This window comes from Solanum tuberosum, unplaced genomic scaffold, assembly GCF_000226075.1.
Source record: "Solanum tuberosum cultivar DM 1-3 516 R44 unplaced genomic scaffold, SolTub_3.0 scf00461, whole genome shotgun sequence".
NCBI lineage: Eukaryota > Viridiplantae > Streptophyta > Magnoliopsida > Solanales > Solanaceae > Solanum > Solanum tuberosum.
The window spans coordinates 81,668-101,604 of record NW_006239387.1 but is presented as its reverse complement, the minus strand read 5'-3'; the positions used below and the strand labels follow the sequence as shown (position 1 = coordinate 101,604).

Genomic DNA, 19,937 nt, shown 5'->3' with positions numbered 1-19,937 from the left:
AAAATCTGATAATAAACATAAATATTTATTTTATAATGGATAAATAAAATAAAAGAAGTGTAAAGTTTAGCGACATAATTATAGCAATGATCCGATCTTAAATTATACTATGTATTATTATTATGGAATAAGTTTCAAATCCCGACTGTAAATCTATAATTTCTTTTTCAAATTTACTTTGGGTTAAGTACTTATTTTATTTAAAAATGAAAAGATGATTCCCTCTCATCTGAATTCGTATTAGCACTTTTACAATTTCTTAATTAATAAATATATTTGACACTAGTTTAATAATAATACTTTTTTTTTAGATGAATTTAAAATTTAAAAGAATTTTTCCAACATTGAGAATGTGTCAATTTTAGACATTTTGACATAATATTTTGACAAATTAAATTCTAGGGAAATGTCATGACATTGACCATTCGGTGTATACATAGCAAAAAACAACTTGCCATAATTTTTGCCGAAATTGTTAAATTTTATTTAATAAAAAAGATAACACATCATACCCAATAACATAAACAGGTGTTTTCTAGGTTTAATTTGTAGGATCTTTCTGATATTAAGCAAGAATTTAGAATTTAAATTTATAGATTTGATTTTCAAAAATTTAGCATTATTTATTATAATTTTAAAGTTATAAGCTCGTGTCTATTATTTATTAGAGTTTTATTAAAATTTTGTATAAATTTATATTTCACTTCAAAAGTATTAAATTTAGGTGAATTTAATATTGTATAGGTAGATTTAACCTTGCTTTCCGTAATTTATTTTTTCCCTTGTACAATTCCAAATTTAGCAATATCTCTTAAAACTTTTCTTCTTGTCCTTGCTTCTTGTGATTTCTTTTTTCCCTTTACGATTTTAAATTTAATATTATCTCCAAAAACCTTTCTAGATTATGAAAGGATAATCATTTAGTTCGCAAAATAAATCTATGCATAAATTGTAATATAAAAATTAAACATAAATTAGTAATCATTGAATTTTTATTATTCGTATATTGGATTAATATAGAATGAGTACTATGTTGTTAATTAGACTAGTCTCCTTGTGACTTTTAATTATGTTTGATAAGATAAATTCTTTATTATGAAAAATTAAATAAAAATAATTGTTGAATTAGTGCATGTAGTTATACAATCTCATCTTAATTTTTATTTTTTATTATTTTTAGAATAAATGAGAAATAGAATGATGATATCAAGCTTATATTGACTTTTTACGTGGTTTGTTTAGTAAAATTATATTTCATAAAACTTAATCCGATTGAATTCAATATGTATAATATTTGAAATATAACATAATTTTATAGTGATATTTTTATTTTATTTTTTCACCCGGTGTCTGATATTCATTATGAGGAGTACTTACCATTCCACCACAATTCTTGCTGATATCATATATATATAGCAAGACAAAAATCTTAACCAGCTTCAAAAAGGAAAATAACACGAATACATCCATACACATCCGTTCAATCTAAAAACAATAATTATTAACAAATATGGTGTAACAATTGAGACTATCTTTTTAAACATAAGTTTTGGATATGAATTATAATTTATGAATATAAAAATTTTCTTGATGGAAAACACTTCATTCGAAATAATGTGCCCCATTGCATATACTGAACAGATAAAAAAAATCAAAACATATTAAATTGAAATTTGCAATTTCCATTTTTCCTTTGCTCTTGATTTTTTGCTTCTCATCTACATATAAAATTAACTTACTATGTTACCTTTTGGAAGGAGATGCAGCTTTCAAACATGAGATCATGATGAGAATCTTTCAGAATTATTATTTTTTGTTATCTCATGTGTGTTTCGAGAAATTTTTAATATAATGTCATTTCTTTTTGTATTTTAAATAAAGTATTAAACTTAATTTTTAGTAACAGTTAAAGTTTATGTCTGTTTGGCCAATAATTTTCTCATTTAATTTGAAAATTAGCGTTGATAGTGAAAAATTTATGTACAATTTAAAGTTGTATTTGAAATTTGGAAAACACTAAATTCGTGTTTTCTTTTTTACTTTTTTTTTTTTTCATTTTCACAGTATATTTTTAGTATAAGGGACAAAAAAAAAAAAGATTAAAGTTTAACGACATAATTATAGCAATGATATGGTCTTAAATTATTATGTATTATTTTGTTATTATTATCGAATAAGTTTTAAATCCCTACTGTGAATCTGTGATTTCTTTTCAAAAAATTAATTTGGGTTAAGTACTTCTTTTATTTGAATAAATTAAAAGATGATTCCCTCTCATCTGAATTCGTATTACCACTTTTACAAATTCTTAATAAAATATTTGGCACTAGTTTTAATAATACGTAATACTCCCTCCGTTTCAAAAAGATTGGTCTGGTTTGACTTGCCACGAAGTTTAAGAAATTAAAGAAGACTTTTGAATCTTGTGGTCCTAAATTAAAGTTATGTCAAATGTACAAAATTATCCTTAATCTTGTGGTTTTAAACATGCCACGTGGAAAGCAAAAAGTAGAATGTTACCAAAAAAGGAAAGAGGTCATTTTTTTGAAATTGACTAAAAAGGAAAAGAGGTCATTCTTTGTGAAACAGAGGGAGTATCTTTTTATATGAATTTAAAATTGTAAGGAATTAAAAAAGAATGACTTTTCTGACATTGAAAATGGGTTTACCTATTCAAGTTTAGACTTTTTGACATGTTATTCTAAGGCACCTTATTCTAACAAAATAAATTCTATGGAAAATGGCATGACATTAACCGTTCAATTTTAAGATTTTTAGTATTATTTTTTAAAATTTTTAGAAAGTTGTGAATTTATATCTATTGTTTTATTAATTATTATTAATTTTTTGTGCATAAATTTACATTTTATTTCAAAGGTATTTAATTCGCCATTACCTCTTGTAATTTTCTCTTTTCTTTCCACAATTATAAATTGATGAAATGATTTGATGAATCATTTAGTTAGAAATAAAGCTATGCGTAAATTATAATATAAAAATTATACATAAATTAGTAATCATTGAATTTTTCGTGCATATGATTATTATTTTTTAATGTGGTTCATCACTAAACATTGATGTCCATGTTTGATGTTAGTATGAATTCAATATCTCTTATTTTTGTGAAATTGGAAGAATTATTCAAATTTTTATATTATTTTTAAATATTTTAAATTATTGATTATTGTGATATATAATAACTTATACATAATTTTCAAACAATATTTATTATATGTCCAATTTACGTGACATATATAGGATTTCAAGAGCCAGCTAAATTTTTTATGTGTTTTTCAAATATTTCAAGTTGTTAATTATTGTGATTTATATTATTTTTTATATCATTTAAAAATAATATATGTTACTTTTTCTTTCTCAATTTATGTGACGCCGATAGAATTTCAAGAGTCAATTGAATATTTTATATGTCTTTAAAATATTTTAAATTTTTAATTATCGTGATTTATAGTTTTATTTATGTAATTTTCAATATATGAAACTAAAGAAAGTTAGATAAATAAATTAAAATATTAAAATTAATAAATACCCTCGACTGAAAATAAATACTTCGATGAATAGATGCTTGCTGTTATAGTCTTCTATACAATAAAAATATAGTATAGTAATATTATATGAAGGTATACAACCATACCTTTATTTTTATAGAATAAATAGATAAGAAATAAAAAGATGAAATCAAGCTTCTCTTGACTTTTTATGATTTATTTTGTTTAATTTTACCACACAAATTATCTTAGATTGAATTGTAATATAAATTCATATTGGTATCATTTATAGGTTTACGCAATTTCAACCAAATACAAAAATAAAAATAGTATAAATAAATTCACTCATATTCGTTCGATTTCAAAATAAAATTTATGTTATAATGTCTACTTATGAAAGTATAATAACAATATGACTTCTTCCTTTTTTAATATTAAAACACCTAATTATGATTAATTATAATTTGATATAACATTAGGTGAGTAGTAATATTCAACTATTGTCAACTAATTTTGATGGAAAAGAATAGAAGGAGAAGAGGTACAATTTGTATTATACAATGTTGTTGACATTTTTAAGTAGGGGTCTGAAAGAGTACTTCACGACATTTGATGATGAAATCCTTATTGTTTGTTTATTTTTAATAATATACTAAAAGACAAAACAAAATACTTAAATAAACCAAAACTAAAAAAGAAGTATTAAAGCAAAAAATGGATAAAAACAACAAAAGTTGGGCCATATCAGGCCAATAAAGTGGGTTCTCTTGAAGCCTAGTATGTGGGCCCAACAATACTTATGGAGTAGGGCCCACTCAACTTCAAGCTCAAATTTAACTTTTCTCAAAGCCCCAATTTGTTTATTTTATTTTATTTTATATCTCTTTCTTTGTAGTATGAGTTTTTAATGTTCTTTTATTATTTTGAGATTGAGTTGATGTTCAATCTACTTTAAAATAAGTAGACCGCGTTATTTTTCTATATGCAAGTCTATTCATTGATTAAGAAAGTCCTATAAAATTCATCTTTGTTAATTTTATCGTAATTTTTTATTTTTTCGATATGTCAATTCTTGACTTTTAAATGATGGAATTGTCACAATAACTACTAGAAAGTACTATTATCTTTTTTTGTTGGAGAAAGACTTTATACACAACGTCAACTAACTTGTGAGAAAATAAGGAAAGCTAATTTAGAAAAGAGAAAAGAATCTTTTCATTGGTCTCAAAAAAATCATTTTGTCCCAAGGAATATAAATTTAGGTAAACCTATAAATAACAGTTTGGTCAAACTTATTTATTGTCTAAACTTATTTCCGATCTACTTTATTCAAAAAATATTTAGATCATATTCACTTCTTCTACCTTTTTTCCGCTCCATCCCAAGAGGATCGAATCAATATCAATAGTATTCTACTTACTTTACTGATCGATAATGAAAGTGATCAACCACTTAAAGCAACCCTCAGTATTTATCGGAGAAGAGACCTCTAGAGTATATATGCACCCTTTGAAGAAACCAATTGTAGCAAAGAGGGAGACAACTACTATAAATAGGGGTAGTTACATTTCATTATCAATTGTTTGGAGTTCGTGACCACCAAACATACATCTCCATCCAACAAATCACCTAAGATTCTTCAATTGATTCTAAATGGGGAAATTTTCAAAAAATATACGGACCAAAATATAATAATATTATATAAATTATCCTTGGAGAAAAATAGTATACATAATGTATCAACTTAGGATAAAATTGTATAATTGTGAACGAAAAATATTTATACACACAAATATGGACTAAATCGGATAACAAACTCAAAATAGACTACATGGCATAAATATTTTATACTCCATAAATTATCACTGCATAAATTTTTTAAATATAAATACAATGTTAACGTCAAAGCTATTGAATTATGTTGAATCTGTAACTTTAAGGCTGGCTACACTCATGGATAAAATTCTTTTATTCTTAACCAGAAATTTTGGTTCAAGCTTTAAGTATGAGAAAAAAAATCATTATAATGTGAGTTCAAGACATGGAAGGAAAACAAAAAAGTGATATCCTTAGAGATTGATGTATTAGATTATGTGCACCAAACATGAAACATAATAAATAAAAGAGGAGAAACAATAAGATAGAATGAAGAGTTTATCATAGACTATACAAGATACAACATGTCCCAACATGGAATTATAACATGGACAAAACATAATAGATAGATTGAGGTATGGCCCCAACAAGACTAAACAATTCAGGATATTTTCATACTCTTAACATTATTACAATTTGAAAAGAATTTTTTTAGAAAGCGAATCTAGCGTTCATAACAATATGAATCACTCATTGTTATTTTTTATAACAATAGTGTTCGAAATAATTTATATGATTAATTTTATGAAATAAATGTTACTTTTGATCACCATAAATATTGATTAACTATGTCCTTTTAAAAAAATTAACATTTATTCTATAGCCATGCTGGCGGGAAGTTTTTGAAGTTAGGGCAAATAGTCTTTTATTCCGTAATAAGATAAGTATTAAAAACACTCTTAAACTTGGCATGAATTATTACTTTAGTCCCTCAACTATTAACAGCCTTAAAAACACCACTCTACTTGATTAAGTGAATTTAAAAATACCTCTCTTATACCACATATGCATATATGTGGAATTTTCTGCTGACATGACATACACATAAATATATGTGATAGAAAAAATATTTAAAAAAACATTTAAATAATTAAATGCTAAGAATTAAGCAATTTAAGAAGATAAAAAGAACCTTATTTTTCTCATCACCTCACCCCATTTTCGACCTAATACCCCAACCTCACACCTCACTACCCATCAACTCCCAAAAAAAACTCTTTTAAACTTTTTTTTTGGCGGATAGTGGGGAGGCAGGGGGTGGGATAAGAAAAAAATATATTTCATTTTAAAAGTTTTTTTTGGAGGAGGGGTGGGGGACTCGGTGGTGTTGGATAAAAAGTTTTTTTAACAAAACTTTCAAAAAAAATTGGGGGTGAGGGGGTGAGTGGGGGGGTTGGGTACCCGGGTAGAGGATGGGGTGAGGTAAGGAAAGAAATTCTTCTTTACTAAATTTTAGCATTTAATTATTTGCATGTTTTTTTTTTTTTTAAAAAAAAAAGAAACTATATATATATATACATATACGACATGTGGCATAAGAGGGGTGTTTTTAAGTTACTTAACCAAGTAGAGGGGTGTATTCAAGGCTGTCAATAGTTTGTGGACTAAAGTAATAATTCACATCAAGTTTAGGGGTGCTTTCAATACTTGTCTCTTCAGTAATTTACTTAGTTGATCCAATATATGATCAAAGTTTTGATGACTTACATGTAAAGAAGTTTACTGGAAACAACTTAATCAATGCCTAATAATAACAAGTAGTTTATAAATGTCTGGTATTATTTGATTACGAGAGAATTTTGTATTATTTTTGTGTTCTAGCAATTTGGCCCCTTTTCTTCCAGAGTAGATTCTTCCATGAGTTTATAAAAGTGCTTTCTTTATAAAAGAAAATGTACGTTTTCAATTTCTTTTGACATTATAGCACTACTATGGTCCTTGAGTTGAGGTTTATCTGAAACAATATCTATATCTCAGCAAGGTATGGATAGGGTACGCGTATACTCTACCCTTTCTAAACCCTACTTGTGAAATTATATTGGGTTTGTTTATTAATGTTGTATAACTTGAAGTTGATTGGTGTTTATCTGCATTTTGAAGGCGATAACAAGCTTTTCATATTTTGTGATGATATTGTGGAGGCTAACCATCTAAGCTAGCTAGGACTATCGTGTATACTATTCGAAACTAATGACATATAATTGGAGAGTATATTAAACGTATTGAGATGTAACTTTTTTTCTATGTTCTAAGGTGCCAAACAACCTGATACAATACATTAGTTTGTACTACAAACATATTGTACAAAATCTTTTATGCTTCTTATTTTGATATTGAATTGAGAGGATTGTTCGCTATTGACACACACAAAATATACTATGTAAATAGTTTGAATTCGGTTACAGGTATACACCTCAAAATAATTTTCCATATAAAGAGAAAATTTCAAAAAGAGCGAACACAATAGACATATTAAGACTTTGTAGCTATAGATTCAATAATTGCACTCCATAGCTATAGTTTTGTTTGCTATGAAGGTTGTGGTTTGTAGATATCTGCAGTAACTCAGAATGAAGTTGAGTAGAAAAATCTCCAGGATTGAAAAATAATGTTTTAACATATATATAGCATGAGAGAAGGAAAAAATAAATAAGTATGTATAGTTGATAAGATTAATCAGAACAGAATAGTGAAGTTTTTTCATAGTCGAGATTTGTCATTATTCTATTTAAGGGGCAAGTATTATTGCTTCAAGTTTATAGCTCAGTTTTGAACAAGTGACAAATGAAGCTGAGAATAAAAGGGGGAGTGCCTTTGAGGAAGGTGCAAAAATCAAGGAAGAAATAATATGAAAAGTTTTGGGCAGGGAAAGATGGGAAGCTGCACTACAAGAGCTTGAAATTATGAGAAGCGGACTTGTTGATGTTACTATGACAAGTAGAGACAAGCAGTTGAAATTATAGATAACAAAGTTAAGTTAAAGCAGCTCAGGCTTGCAAGAAAGTGAAAAGGAAATCTCAAAAAGGATTTGAAATGGATCATTCACCTTGTGTAAGGATATGCAGTTGCAGAAATGGGAGGAGATACCTACAACAATCTCAGAAAAGGTGAGTATTATTCATGTGATTGAAGAAACAGACAAGTTAGCAATCTTCATTTTTACAAAACAAAAGGAAGGGCAGATGCATGCATTATTACATGCCTGAGCTAGGTACGTTTCAATATATAGATTAATTAAGAAAATAAATCAAGAAGCAACTACTTATACAATTTCATCAAAGCCACACCCTTCATTGATATTTGGGAACAAAACTACAAACCCTAGATACGATGAAATATGGGCAATTATTATGGGTATTTGTTAATAATTTCGAATAAAGATTTGCATGCTAACAAATCAAGAAAAATACCTGTGCGGGGGATATTGAAAGGTGTTTGCTGAATATGAAAGTAAGGCTTTTTAGAGAAGAGTGTGCGTCTGAATTTGAAATATTGGAAGACAACAGAAGAGAATCTTGTATAGACTTGTTAACATCTTCAATTTAATCTTATGATTGAGTTTAGTTGTCCGAACTAGACAAGTATGTACGACCAGAAGCAACAGCCAAGTTTAAAGTAGAAAATTCCAGTCCTTATTAAGTGAATTTCAACGCATATAATTCAAGTAGCATTGCAATAGTCTTGAGTGATTGTAAAATTTTACCAAATCAAGAATGTGGGATTGAAAACACAATGTGTACTTCGTATCATATCACTCAAAAACCAATTAGAATAATAATGATATTTAGAAAATACTTGGTCGGGAAAGGCTTCTCTGGACTACCCCCTAAAACTTCATATTTCGCTTCATAGCATCCAGTACCTCTCTCTGAAATTTTGCTGAATTATTTGTCTTCACGTTTGAGTATTAGCTTGATCTTGACTGGTTAAAAGTAACGGCACAAGTAAAGATGATAAGTTGTACTTAATCCTGCAGCAACCAACAAAAGGAATGGTTAACCATATGTTAGTATCTCCAGGAATTAAAATGCAAAAGTGGATGATAATTTTTACTAATATCAAAATAAATGACAAAGTAATAAGCTATTCAACATGAATCTTACCGGTAGGTAGGCTGCCACAAACTTCTCTGGTTGACATCAGGTGAAACTATTTTAAATGGAGAACCCCTATTAAAACAATGCCAAACACATTAGCATCTTTCAATAACTTGCTAACTAAAATAATATTCAAAAGGAATTGGATGAGTGATCGGTCTAGTGATGTATGCTTAAGTAAAGCCTGTATATGACCACCTCAAAATAAGCTTACAGCACAAGCATATGGAAGACAGACACCGGGAGGAGGATGCAAAAAGCCCAAATAGTCACAAGAGCCAACGATTTTAGTTCACGACTAGTTCTTAGCTTGATTGAACTCAGCATAGTTAGAGATTAGAGGAGATAGCCCTTTCTATTGCTTGAGTGGAATCAATTGACAAAAAGCTCGAACGTAATTGACTTCTTTCTTAACTTAAATAAAGGAAGAGATGATTTGGAGAATAATTCATTCCTCTCCAAGCAGTGAAGTGCCATATCCTAGAGAGAGGGCTTTACCGGTCGTTAAGATAAGAGTTGGTGTCGGTAGCTGTTTCTGTGATGAGTTTTTCTATTTTATTTTAAGTCGGAATAGGTTGGGATGTACAACTCAAACAGAAGTATAGATGGAAAAAGATTGCAAACATACCTGAGGAGGATCAAATTTAGCTCCAAGGTTGCTCAGGCTAGCATGTGCTTCTGCATAATCTTTGAAAAATGCGTCCTGATCTACAGCATACTTCTCTGCATATTCCTGCAAGCACTTAAAATTGTAAATAGAAACAAATTCAGATTGTAATGATAGATTCATGAAGCTGGTGTATACTATTCCACCTTAAATGAAGGATCTTCAAAAAGAACAGCATCGGTTGGCAAAACTAGCAGATCGTTGTCTCGTCTCTCTTTAATATCCTATACCAATAATTTTAGGTGAAGAATGAGAACAAATAAGTCAGGTTGTTACTTCAGACTTCTATACATATTATCATATCATCACAAAGCACACCTTAAAGTAGGAATTGTCAAATTTCAGCCACTGCACGGTCCATGATTGCCCTCCTGGGGCTCCTGGTCCATCTTTCTGCAATGCAAAATAGAACAGTTCAGGCACCAAACTCGTTAATGTCGCAGAAATCAGCTTTCACGATTGGTAATTGCACCGAGGAAAAATGTGAATATCTGGTTTCTTTCAGGATCACTGAAGAAGGAAAAGCACCATGGTGTAGAGGAACACAGCAAGTCAAAAAGAAACATGAGAAAAATATAGATGTCAAACGCAATGCAGCCACATCATTGTCATTGGTGCTAGAATACTACTATGCATTCAGAATTCAAGTTCCTCTCTGATTTTCAAAATCAAGTTAACTTGCCTAAATTGTAAAATTAAACCAACAAGAACCAAAGAGAGAATATTGTTGCCAGCGAAAAGAAAATATCAATGAATGAGAATGACAGAAAGGAGGTGCTTAAATCAACATTGAACAATGAGATTCTCGATCTCATGCTTAATATTTTTAAGCTCTGCAAGTTATTAATCAAAAGCGTTTTCTTTGAAGAACACACCGGTTGAATTAGAGGGAGGGGTAAAACCCGGCAGCAATTATCAGTGAAAGATACGACATCACAGTAAAAAAAGTTTCACAAGGAGATCAACAGAGAGCATAGTCGGTTCCTGCATTTGCTTTCTTGTTTACAAAATCTCAAACAAATCAAGCTAAAATATTAAGAAACAACCATTCTGCAAAATCTAAGTTTGATTAAATTTTTGATGTTGTGCACACCTTAATGCTCATTGCTCAAATGTCATGGAACATATACATAAATGAATTGTTTGGCAGCTTTCTTATATTGTTATTTGATGATAGTTTATTTCAAATTCAGATATTTCTATTTTCTTGTGAAAAGTACTTCTACAATTAATTCTATGTAAAAAAATTTTACTAATCTACTGTAATAAATATAGTTTTCTCAACATAAGAGCATCAATCCAATAGTATGTTTGACATAGTTCATAGATCTACACCTACAGTCACTTGAATTGAAAATATCTTATCAAACTTATGCCAGGAAAACATGTGTTTTGACAACAGAGTTGCATGAATACCTAATTTTTTACCGAACTTGAATTTTACACCTTTATTAGTGTTTAAATATTTTCTAGCGTTAATCTTCACTTTTTAACTCAAATTTCATTTTTAGTTAGTTTTTAACTGAGAAAATTGTAAACCAAAAAAATTGCCATGCTTTTTAGATGTAACTTTGTTTTCATTTGCAATAGAAGAAAAGTACAAAAAAAATGTTTTTCTTTGAATTTTTCCAAAAGTCTAGCCCTTTTTAATATATTTTCCCAGTCTAAAAATACTTGGCTAGCATTTTAATTATTACAACAACATACCCAGTGTAATGGGTCTGGGGAGGGTATGATGTACCCAGACGTTACCCCTAACCTTTGTAGCGTAGAGAGGTTATTTCTAGTAAATGCTCAAAAGATAGCATTTTAATTATTAACACAAGAAAATCAAAAAATTGAGACCAATAAGAGCTTGTCACTTGTACCCAAGGGTGTGGCCTAGTAGCCAATGAAGTGGTTGAGAGTCATGAGGTCTCAGGTTCAAATCACACTAGAAACAAGAAAACACTCGGTGATTTTTTCCATGTGTCCTAGATGGAAAAATTTGCATGTCGCTCGTGAGTGTTGGCAGATATCCCATAGAATTAGTCGAGTTGCGCGAAAGTTGGTCCGGGCACCACAAGCAACCATGATCATTCAAAAACTCACGAGCTGACAGATATCCCGTAGAATTAGTCGAATTGCGCGAAAGTTGGTCCGGGCACCACGATCGTTGAAAAATAAATAAATAAGAGCTTGTCACTTGGAATATTCTTTCCAGTCCAATTCAAATCATATTCCACAGATTTGATTCATATTCCAATCTTTTACCTCCATTTGTTCTTATTCAATACACATGAGTCTTTTCGAAATTATCCACAAAAAGAGGATACATTTAGACCTAAATCTGGACAATATATAAACTAAGGCCTTAATTTTTTTTGCACTCAATGAAGGCTTTAGTCTTAAATTATTCGGATCTCAGTTATTAAGAGATTGTTTGGATTAGCTGATTAGCATTTTTAAGTGCTTAAACGAATTTTATAAATAAGCATTTACGTGTTTAGATAGAAGTGCTTAAACTATTAATAATGTGTTCTGTAAAAAGTGCTAATAAGTGGTCTTTAGTTAGAATGACAAAATGTCCTTAAATTTTTACAAGAAATATTTTTCCGTGCAAAAAAGGAGGAATGGTGGATATGGAGTGAAGAGGAAGTTTTGTTTTGAAAAAGATATTTTTTTAAAAAAATTAAAGATAAAATAGTAAAATACTTGGTCAAACCAAAAGTGCTTATAAGTTGAAAAGTCATAAGTTGGTCCCAACTTATGACTTTTGGCTTATAAGCACTTCAATGTTAACCAAACGCATAGAAAAGTTAAAAAGAGCTTATAAGGCAGTTTGACCAACTTATAAGATAAGAGGGTGTTTGGCTTAACTTATAAGCTAATCAACTTGGCTTATAAGCACTTTCTAGCTTAATAATGCAATTGGTAAACACCAATGTACTGACAAGCCCAAATCAGTCGAAGTCACAAGTTTATCATTCCCGACTAATGATTTTTCAGCTTATAAACACTTTTGGTTTGACCAAGTATTTTACTATTTATCCTTTAATATATCTTCCTAATTCTCAAAATATCTTTCCCAAAACAAAACTCCTAACTTCCTCTTCACTTTGTATATGTCGTTTCTCCTTTTCTTTATAAATAAACTTTTAAATTTATAACTTTTTGCAAAAATTTAAAGAGTTTTTTTAGTCATTCTAACAAAAGAACAACTTATCAACACTTATTTTACCATTTCAACACTTCTATCCAAACACGTAACTACTTATTTACAAAATCAATTTAAGTACTTAAAAATGTTTTTCAACATTTAAGCTAATCAACTAATCTAAACGTGTTCTAAGTCCATTAGTTTTTTAGGTATGAATCTTAATCATTAAGTGTTTTTTCTTTAATATTTTACAACCACTTAATGTGCCTTAAATTTTAATAGGTCTGAATGATTAAGATTTGTAATGAAGTCTTAATATCACTAAAATGTCTATTCAAAAGTTTCTACAAAGATGGCAACTATGTTGCTCAGACTTTCCAAATTGTTGCCATACTCGTGTAGGATCCTCCAAAAATGCACTACTTTTGGAAGATTCAACATGCACCTATCGACATTTCAAAGACTCCGAGAAACAAAGGATGGCAGTTCACCAATTCATGCTACAACCATCACCCACCATTAACAACTACTGTCGTCACCGTCCATTATTATCAACTGCCATCACCCTACCACCCACACCATCAAGCATTACAATCAACTATCACCATCATTAGCCATCATTTACCATCATCAGCTACCACTATCATCCACCATACTCTCAACCACCGCCACTAACTATAACTATCAACCACAACTGTCCACCACTAGGTACTACACACAACACCATCATTAGTCAATATCATCCCCAACTGGCATCCACAACAACCACTACTAGTCATCACCGCTAGCAACCACCATATAATCTTTTAAGAATATTTTGTTGATATAGTATTAGATTAATTTTCTTTTAGCCCAGGGTCTATTGAAAATAGTTTCTCTACCCCACAAAAGTAGGCGTAAGGTCTACATACATCCTACCCACCTCAGATCCTACTTGTGGGATTACACTAGATATGTACAGTAGCAACAGTATTAGATTAATTTAGTACGAAAAACAAATTCCAAAAGAAGCATTCCACATTTGATTGTTTTCTCCCTACCTTCCAACACACCTTAACTACACCCCCACACAGGTAGACCCCATCCCCACCACCCCTACATCTCATAGTATTTGTCTAAGAATATATACAAATACTTTTAGGATAATATTTTTTGCTTATGATTGAACACAAGAAAATAAGTAAGAAATGCACTTACTTTCTTGAAAAATATTTCCTTTCATTGCGAACACAACCATAAGGAAAAATTCAAGGGTAAAAATATTTTTGTAAAATTTTTTCTATTGCTAATGAAAACAAAAGTTACATCTTAAAGAGTGACTATTTTGTGATTTACAAAAAAAAACCTACTCAAAATAAAATAAAAGTTAAAAAGTCAAGATTAACCCTAGAACATATTCAAACGCTAAAAAAGGTGCAAAATTTAGGTTGGGTCAAAAAAATAGGTGTTAACAAGTTGAAACTTGACATTTGGCATAAGAGGAAGCATCCATGTATAATAAAGCATTATAATCACCTCCTATGCACACATATCAACACGGAAAAGCATTCTGACATTTCAAAAAGTGCCCTTTCTATGTTGATGTTTCTCATTAAACCAAGTCTTTATTGACTAATATTTTTGAAATAGTATGTTACCGTTCTCAAAATAAATAAAATGAAATAGATTTCCTTACTTTAAAAGAATGCCTCAAGTCTCAACTTGTTGATAACTAATACAAACATCAGGTTAAAGGACAAATACCGTATATTTTGTTTCTGGCTTGCCCCAACCACTACGTTCAGGTCTTGATCTCCCCAAAGTGTGAGCCCCAGAAAGTGCAACAATTTCCTGAAAAACCAAAATCTGACTAACATACCACAAGAGAAACATTAAATCACGAAGGAAATGAATTTGTTAGCATAGATTACCTTATCATTTAGTCCCATCCTGTAGAAGACATCACGCAAATGAGCAGCAGGGGAAGGGGGACCAGCATCTAGTGTCATCAAAAGTTAAGTTAGTTGAAAATACGAAATAAAAGGTACACTGCTCCTTATTATAAGATACTATTAATTATTAAAAGCACAAGGGTAAGGCTCGGAAATAGTTAGGGTGAAGACAAGCAGACTCATAATAATGGGTCATCTACTCATACAACAAACTTCAACTGCAGATACGTCTCTCCTCCAACATGAGAGTTGAATACTCAGATTAAAGCATTACGAATGACATGAAAAAGCATCTAAGATCAGAAGAAATAAAACATTCTGGAAAAGAAAGCTGCAAGTCCTACACTAATAACACCAATATCATCTTAACCAAGTACATCACCCAACAACCACAGGCTTGTACGACAACTACACCTGAGGTCGGCATATGAATTCTTATTAACATAATTCACTCTATCTGGAACCATTTCATCCAACATTCACTAATTTGGGTTTATCTAACACCAGAGATTTTCTACATTTTCTACTAACATACAAATCTCTTGACAAAAAAAGGCTCCTACAAGTACCAACTCTAGGCCTAATGTAAGCACTACGCATAGCATCTTGATTAAGATTTAATTCCAACTAGTCAGTGTTGCCTGTATGGATCTTTTGCTTCTATTCATCCAGATTTTACTAAATTTGCATTAATTCCAAGATATTGACAGCCTTCTGTAACAACTCTCTTTCATGTTATGTTAGGTCTATTTTGTCCATTTTTATACCTTCGATTATCATGGTTCACACCTATAAACCGGTGCATTTGAAGGTCTACATAGCACATGATCAAACTATTTAAATAACCTTCTCTCATTTTATTTGGTGTGGCTGTGCCACTAGAATGTGATCCTTTGTGATTTTGTCTAATTTGGTCCAAAACACATCTATCTGAGAAGTCCTATTTTGCAACACTCATCTTGTGTATATGTTGAACTTAGAGGCCTAACTGCCGCTCCAATATAACATGGTTGATCTTCTAATTATACCAATCCCTCTGTCCCATTGTATGTGGCACGTTTTCTTCTATATTTTGTCCAAAAAAGAATGATACACTTGTATATTTAGAAAAAGATTTAACTTTAAATTTCTCATTTTACCTTAACAACATGATTATATAGTCATAAATGTCTTTGACATATTTTAGACCACAAATTTCAAAAGTACTTTTATTTCTAAATCTTATGCCCAATCAAATTCCGCCACATAAATTAGAATAGAGGGAGAATAACACTTTTCATTCACTTCGGTAGGTATCATCTGATCTTATCACTCCTACATTTCAACCACCTAATTTTATTATTGTGTATTATATCTTTATCTATCATACCACTCTACTTTACATACATTATACTTTATAGATATCTAATTTTTGGAATTTAGACACCAAAGTACCTTCTAATCTCACCTCAACTTCGCTCACTCTTATGCTGGCTAAACGTGCAGTGCATACACCCTGTCTTCTACTTATCCTTAAAGTGTTATTCTCTTAAGTGTTTCTCCATAGTGCAATCTTTTGGTTGACACCCTCACTAGTTAAGTCAATTAACACAATATTTTAGACCAAGAAATCTCATATTGGATGCCGTCCATAATTAGGGTAAACAAGTACGATATCAATTTAGATCACTAGTGTAAAATCCATGATAATGAGAAACTCCTCTAAATCTCCCCCCATACTCATTACTCTCATACTTGTAACTGCTCCTTCGTAGATATCCTTTTATGGTATTTATCTTGATATGACTTCTTTTCTTCTCCAATACACCCAGACTTGTGTCAATATATATATATATATATATATATTACGTACGTAAAGATGCACGGTAGCAAACTAAATTCTATAAGTCCTCAGTTGTTACTATATTATGCAAAACCCAATCTGAAAAGATTTGAAAAAATCTAAAAGTTCCTGTCGCACGATGTGGAACTATTGCAACTATGAATTTGATGATTGAATATATATAGTAATTTAAGTTATTTCTCTATCATAGTGTGTGTTTTGTGAAGTGATATGTGTGAAGCTTCAGAAATTATTGTGTTTTGTGAAGTGACTATGTTTGCAGCCTTCAGAAATTAAGTGTGAGTAGTAAGGATCATAAATCTACCTGTGTCTTCTTAGATATTACAGCTACGCTATTTGAACATTATGGTTCTTGTTTTTCTTTGGGGAATAAGGTAAACATTATGCTTGAAGTTAATTTGATCATTGTAGCTGAATTTTCTCTACAGAAACCTTAATAAGTCTCTCAAATTCCCCTTGCATCTCTAAGGTAATATGGTCACAATAGACCTAGATGATAACCCTCTTCTTCCTCTTTGATCCCTATATAAACACACACCATCTCTTTTGTATCTCTAGGTACCTGATGAAGATTAAAAGTATTAGTAGAAACAGACTATCATTTTATAACTAGAAATCTCCGAGGGGCAGTGGAGCAAGGTTCAAAACTAGGTGGATAATGAGCCCTCCCCTCTCCCTTCTCCACTTAACTACCAAGCTTTTGTCCACAGTAAGGTTCGAACCTGTGATGTGTGCCTAACCTACCATCACACACTGCACCATTGGCATTCAAAAATGACAGTATAGTTCCAAAGTTCAAACTACGCCCTTTTTTATAATCAAGATCAAAGTTCAAATGGGTGTAAAATAACAAATCTCACCAGGAAGCCTTCCTTCTTCTGGGCATTGCTCAGGTACGGACACATCCATCCTCCCATATTTCATGGGAATTTTGGGGCCCCCAGCCTCCTATTGTTTTGAAATAAACCAATTAATGTGTGAGCTAATTTTATTGTCAATACTAAATAAGAAAAGAAACTAATTACCTCAATGGCGGTTGCACTGGCCAGCTGGAATAAATCTGCATAAGTCACAGCAGAATACTTGTCCTTGATAGGCTGGAGAAGTTTCAGTGCATTTACAAGTCCTGAGTTGCTAGCTTGTTAGACTAACAAGAAAAGAAAGTCAACAGAATTTGTAACAATGGAGTGAGGACTTACCAGCATTGGCTCCATGTTTCAGTTCAACTTCGAATCTTAAGCTTCCATTAGCTCCACCTCTTTGTGGCCACTCCTCAATATTCTTGTTGTAAGTACCAGCATCGTGCCAGCCCAAACGAACCTGGAACCATTTAGAAGTGTTAAACTGTGTTCTAGATTTCTCCCCAGAGGCATTGGTAAGCATAGTTAGACAAACTTGAAATGAATTCCTTTATTTAGCCAAACGCATCACAATGAATAGCTAATATCATAATAGTTGGAGTGAGTCATACACAGAGAGATCGACAGGTATTGAGAGACCCTCAGCTGCTCAAAAGAACAGAAACAGAAAAAGAGAGTCGAGAAAAACGACCATGTATTAAAACATGATACACAAGTTACAGAGAGACCACAATCATATTACTAAATGAGTACAACACAAAACCTTCAAATTGTGCCAAAATTTATAGTTCACTGACCAAACAACTCGTGTTATCATTGTGCTGACATAAAAGAGGAAATTCAGTATACAATCATCTCTATGCAAACCAAACAACTGAAAGGAGACCTGTAAAGCATTTCTTTGTCCTGTCTTTCCCTAGTACAATCTCAAAGGACTGACAGGTAGTATATAATGGCAAAGATTCATTTGGCCGAAGCACTCATCCAAGCTTCGTAGTATCTACAAGGATATTCAGTTTCATATTCCAAAGGGCAATTTTTAGAACTATTATTAGGTTGGTCTTAACCTGCTACAATGTAGCTGATGTAACTTTGTTCACTCTCTTATTCATTCCACTCGCTCATCTTTAGTAGTGAGGGAGATAACATCAGGAAATAAGATAAAGTACCATTGATTTGAGCAGAAGACATATCACTTCAGCTCAATCAATGCCAAAAGTTGGCTGGTGCCTCATCGAGCGGTTAGAAGCATTTGCACGGAGCTTTCATTTTCTGATTCGGAGTCTGTGTCTCATGTTTTCTCTTGAAAATTTTATTCTTCTCTAGGTATTGCCATTAAAACAAACTGATGTCGATGAAAATTGGCAAGTTCATTAGTTTACACTTTGCAGGTGATGTATTCAAGTTCAATCATTCACAGGTTTATACATATTATAAACAGTTCTGGTCAAATACCAAAATAGATCAGAAATATACCAAAATAGGATGACAAAACTTAGTGTTCAGTAGCTCTTTGATGTCCTCTCTCGCACTTTTCAACTGATCGGGATCAGAGGCAGCTGATTTAGCCGATGCTACAGTACTGAAACTTCCACTAGATACTCGAACCAATGATTGCTTCTACAAAAACAATAATCGGGAGAAAAACATCAATAAAATGCTAAAATAGAATTCAAAATGCGTAACGAAAAGCGAAGGAAGCACTGAACAACCTGGTAACGAAACACATGGGATAAAAGAGGAGATGATTTGGGGCACTTTAGAGGAGAAACAGAAGATGATGAAAAATAGAGTCTGGCAGTAGTTCTGGAGACGGTAAATCTGGCGGCCGGGAGGAGACGAGAGGCGGCGCCGGTGAGAGAAGCCATTGAAGAAAGTTTGCTGGTGAAGTGAGAAAAAAAAAATGAAAGAGCCGATGGGTGCGTTTTCTTTTATTTTGGGTAGTGTGGCATCTATTGGACCAGCCGTCGAGCCAACCTTCAATAAATTCGATTTTGCTACCAACCCACTAACTAGAGAATGTTGAAATGACACTCCCGCCCATGCAAAATTCAAAAGATATACTTACTGTATATGATTTATTTGATACGTATAATTAGGGGTGTGCACTATTTGGATTAAATCGAATAACCAAACCAATTAGATCGAATTTTTATTTGGATTGGTTTTTTGGTTTTTCGGATTGGTTCTGGATTAATAAATTACTTTGTTTGGTTTTTTGGTTTGGTTTCGGATTTT

General features: G+C 31.3%; 1 protein-coding gene across 1 annotated transcript; it reads right to left on the bottom strand.

The window, feature by feature from the left end:
- Positions 1-8,771: 8,771 nt before the first annotated feature.
- On the bottom strand, positions 8,772-19,664 carry LOC102591426 (probable L-ascorbate peroxidase 6, chloroplastic). Its single transcript, XM_006363826.2, has 12 exons — positions 19,412-19,664; positions 19,176-19,319; positions 18,039-18,159; positions 17,865-17,965; positions 17,700-17,787; positions 14,976-15,043; positions 14,809-14,895; positions 10,245-10,319; positions 10,073-10,150; positions 9,888-9,992; positions 9,266-9,331; positions 8,772-9,132 (listed from the first exon to the last, which is right to left on the bottom strand). The coding sequence occupies exons 1-11, from the start codon at positions 19,565-19,567 to the stop codon at positions 9,317-9,319; spliced, it is 1,038 nt and encodes a 345-aa protein (XP_006363888.1). The 5' UTR covers positions 19,568-19,664; the 3' UTR covers positions 8,772-9,132; positions 9,266-9,316.
- Between the last annotated feature and the right edge of the window lie 273 nt (positions 19,665-19,937).

Excerpts from the sequence above, each read along its gene's own strand:
- LOC102591426 (XM_006363826.2), bottom strand. The coding sequence starts at position 19,567 with ATGGCTTCTCTCACCGGCGCCGCCTCTCGTCTCCTCCCGGCCGCCAGA. Across the intron at positions 18,160-19,175 it reads AGTTTTGTCATCCTATTTTG|GTTCGTTTGGGCTGGCACGA; the intron begins GTATATTTCTGA and ends AAATGGTTCCAG. Across the intron at positions 9,993-10,072 it reads TTGAAGATCCTTCATTTAAG|GAATATGCAGAGAAGTATGC; the intron begins GTGGAATAGTAT and ends AAGTGCTTGCAG.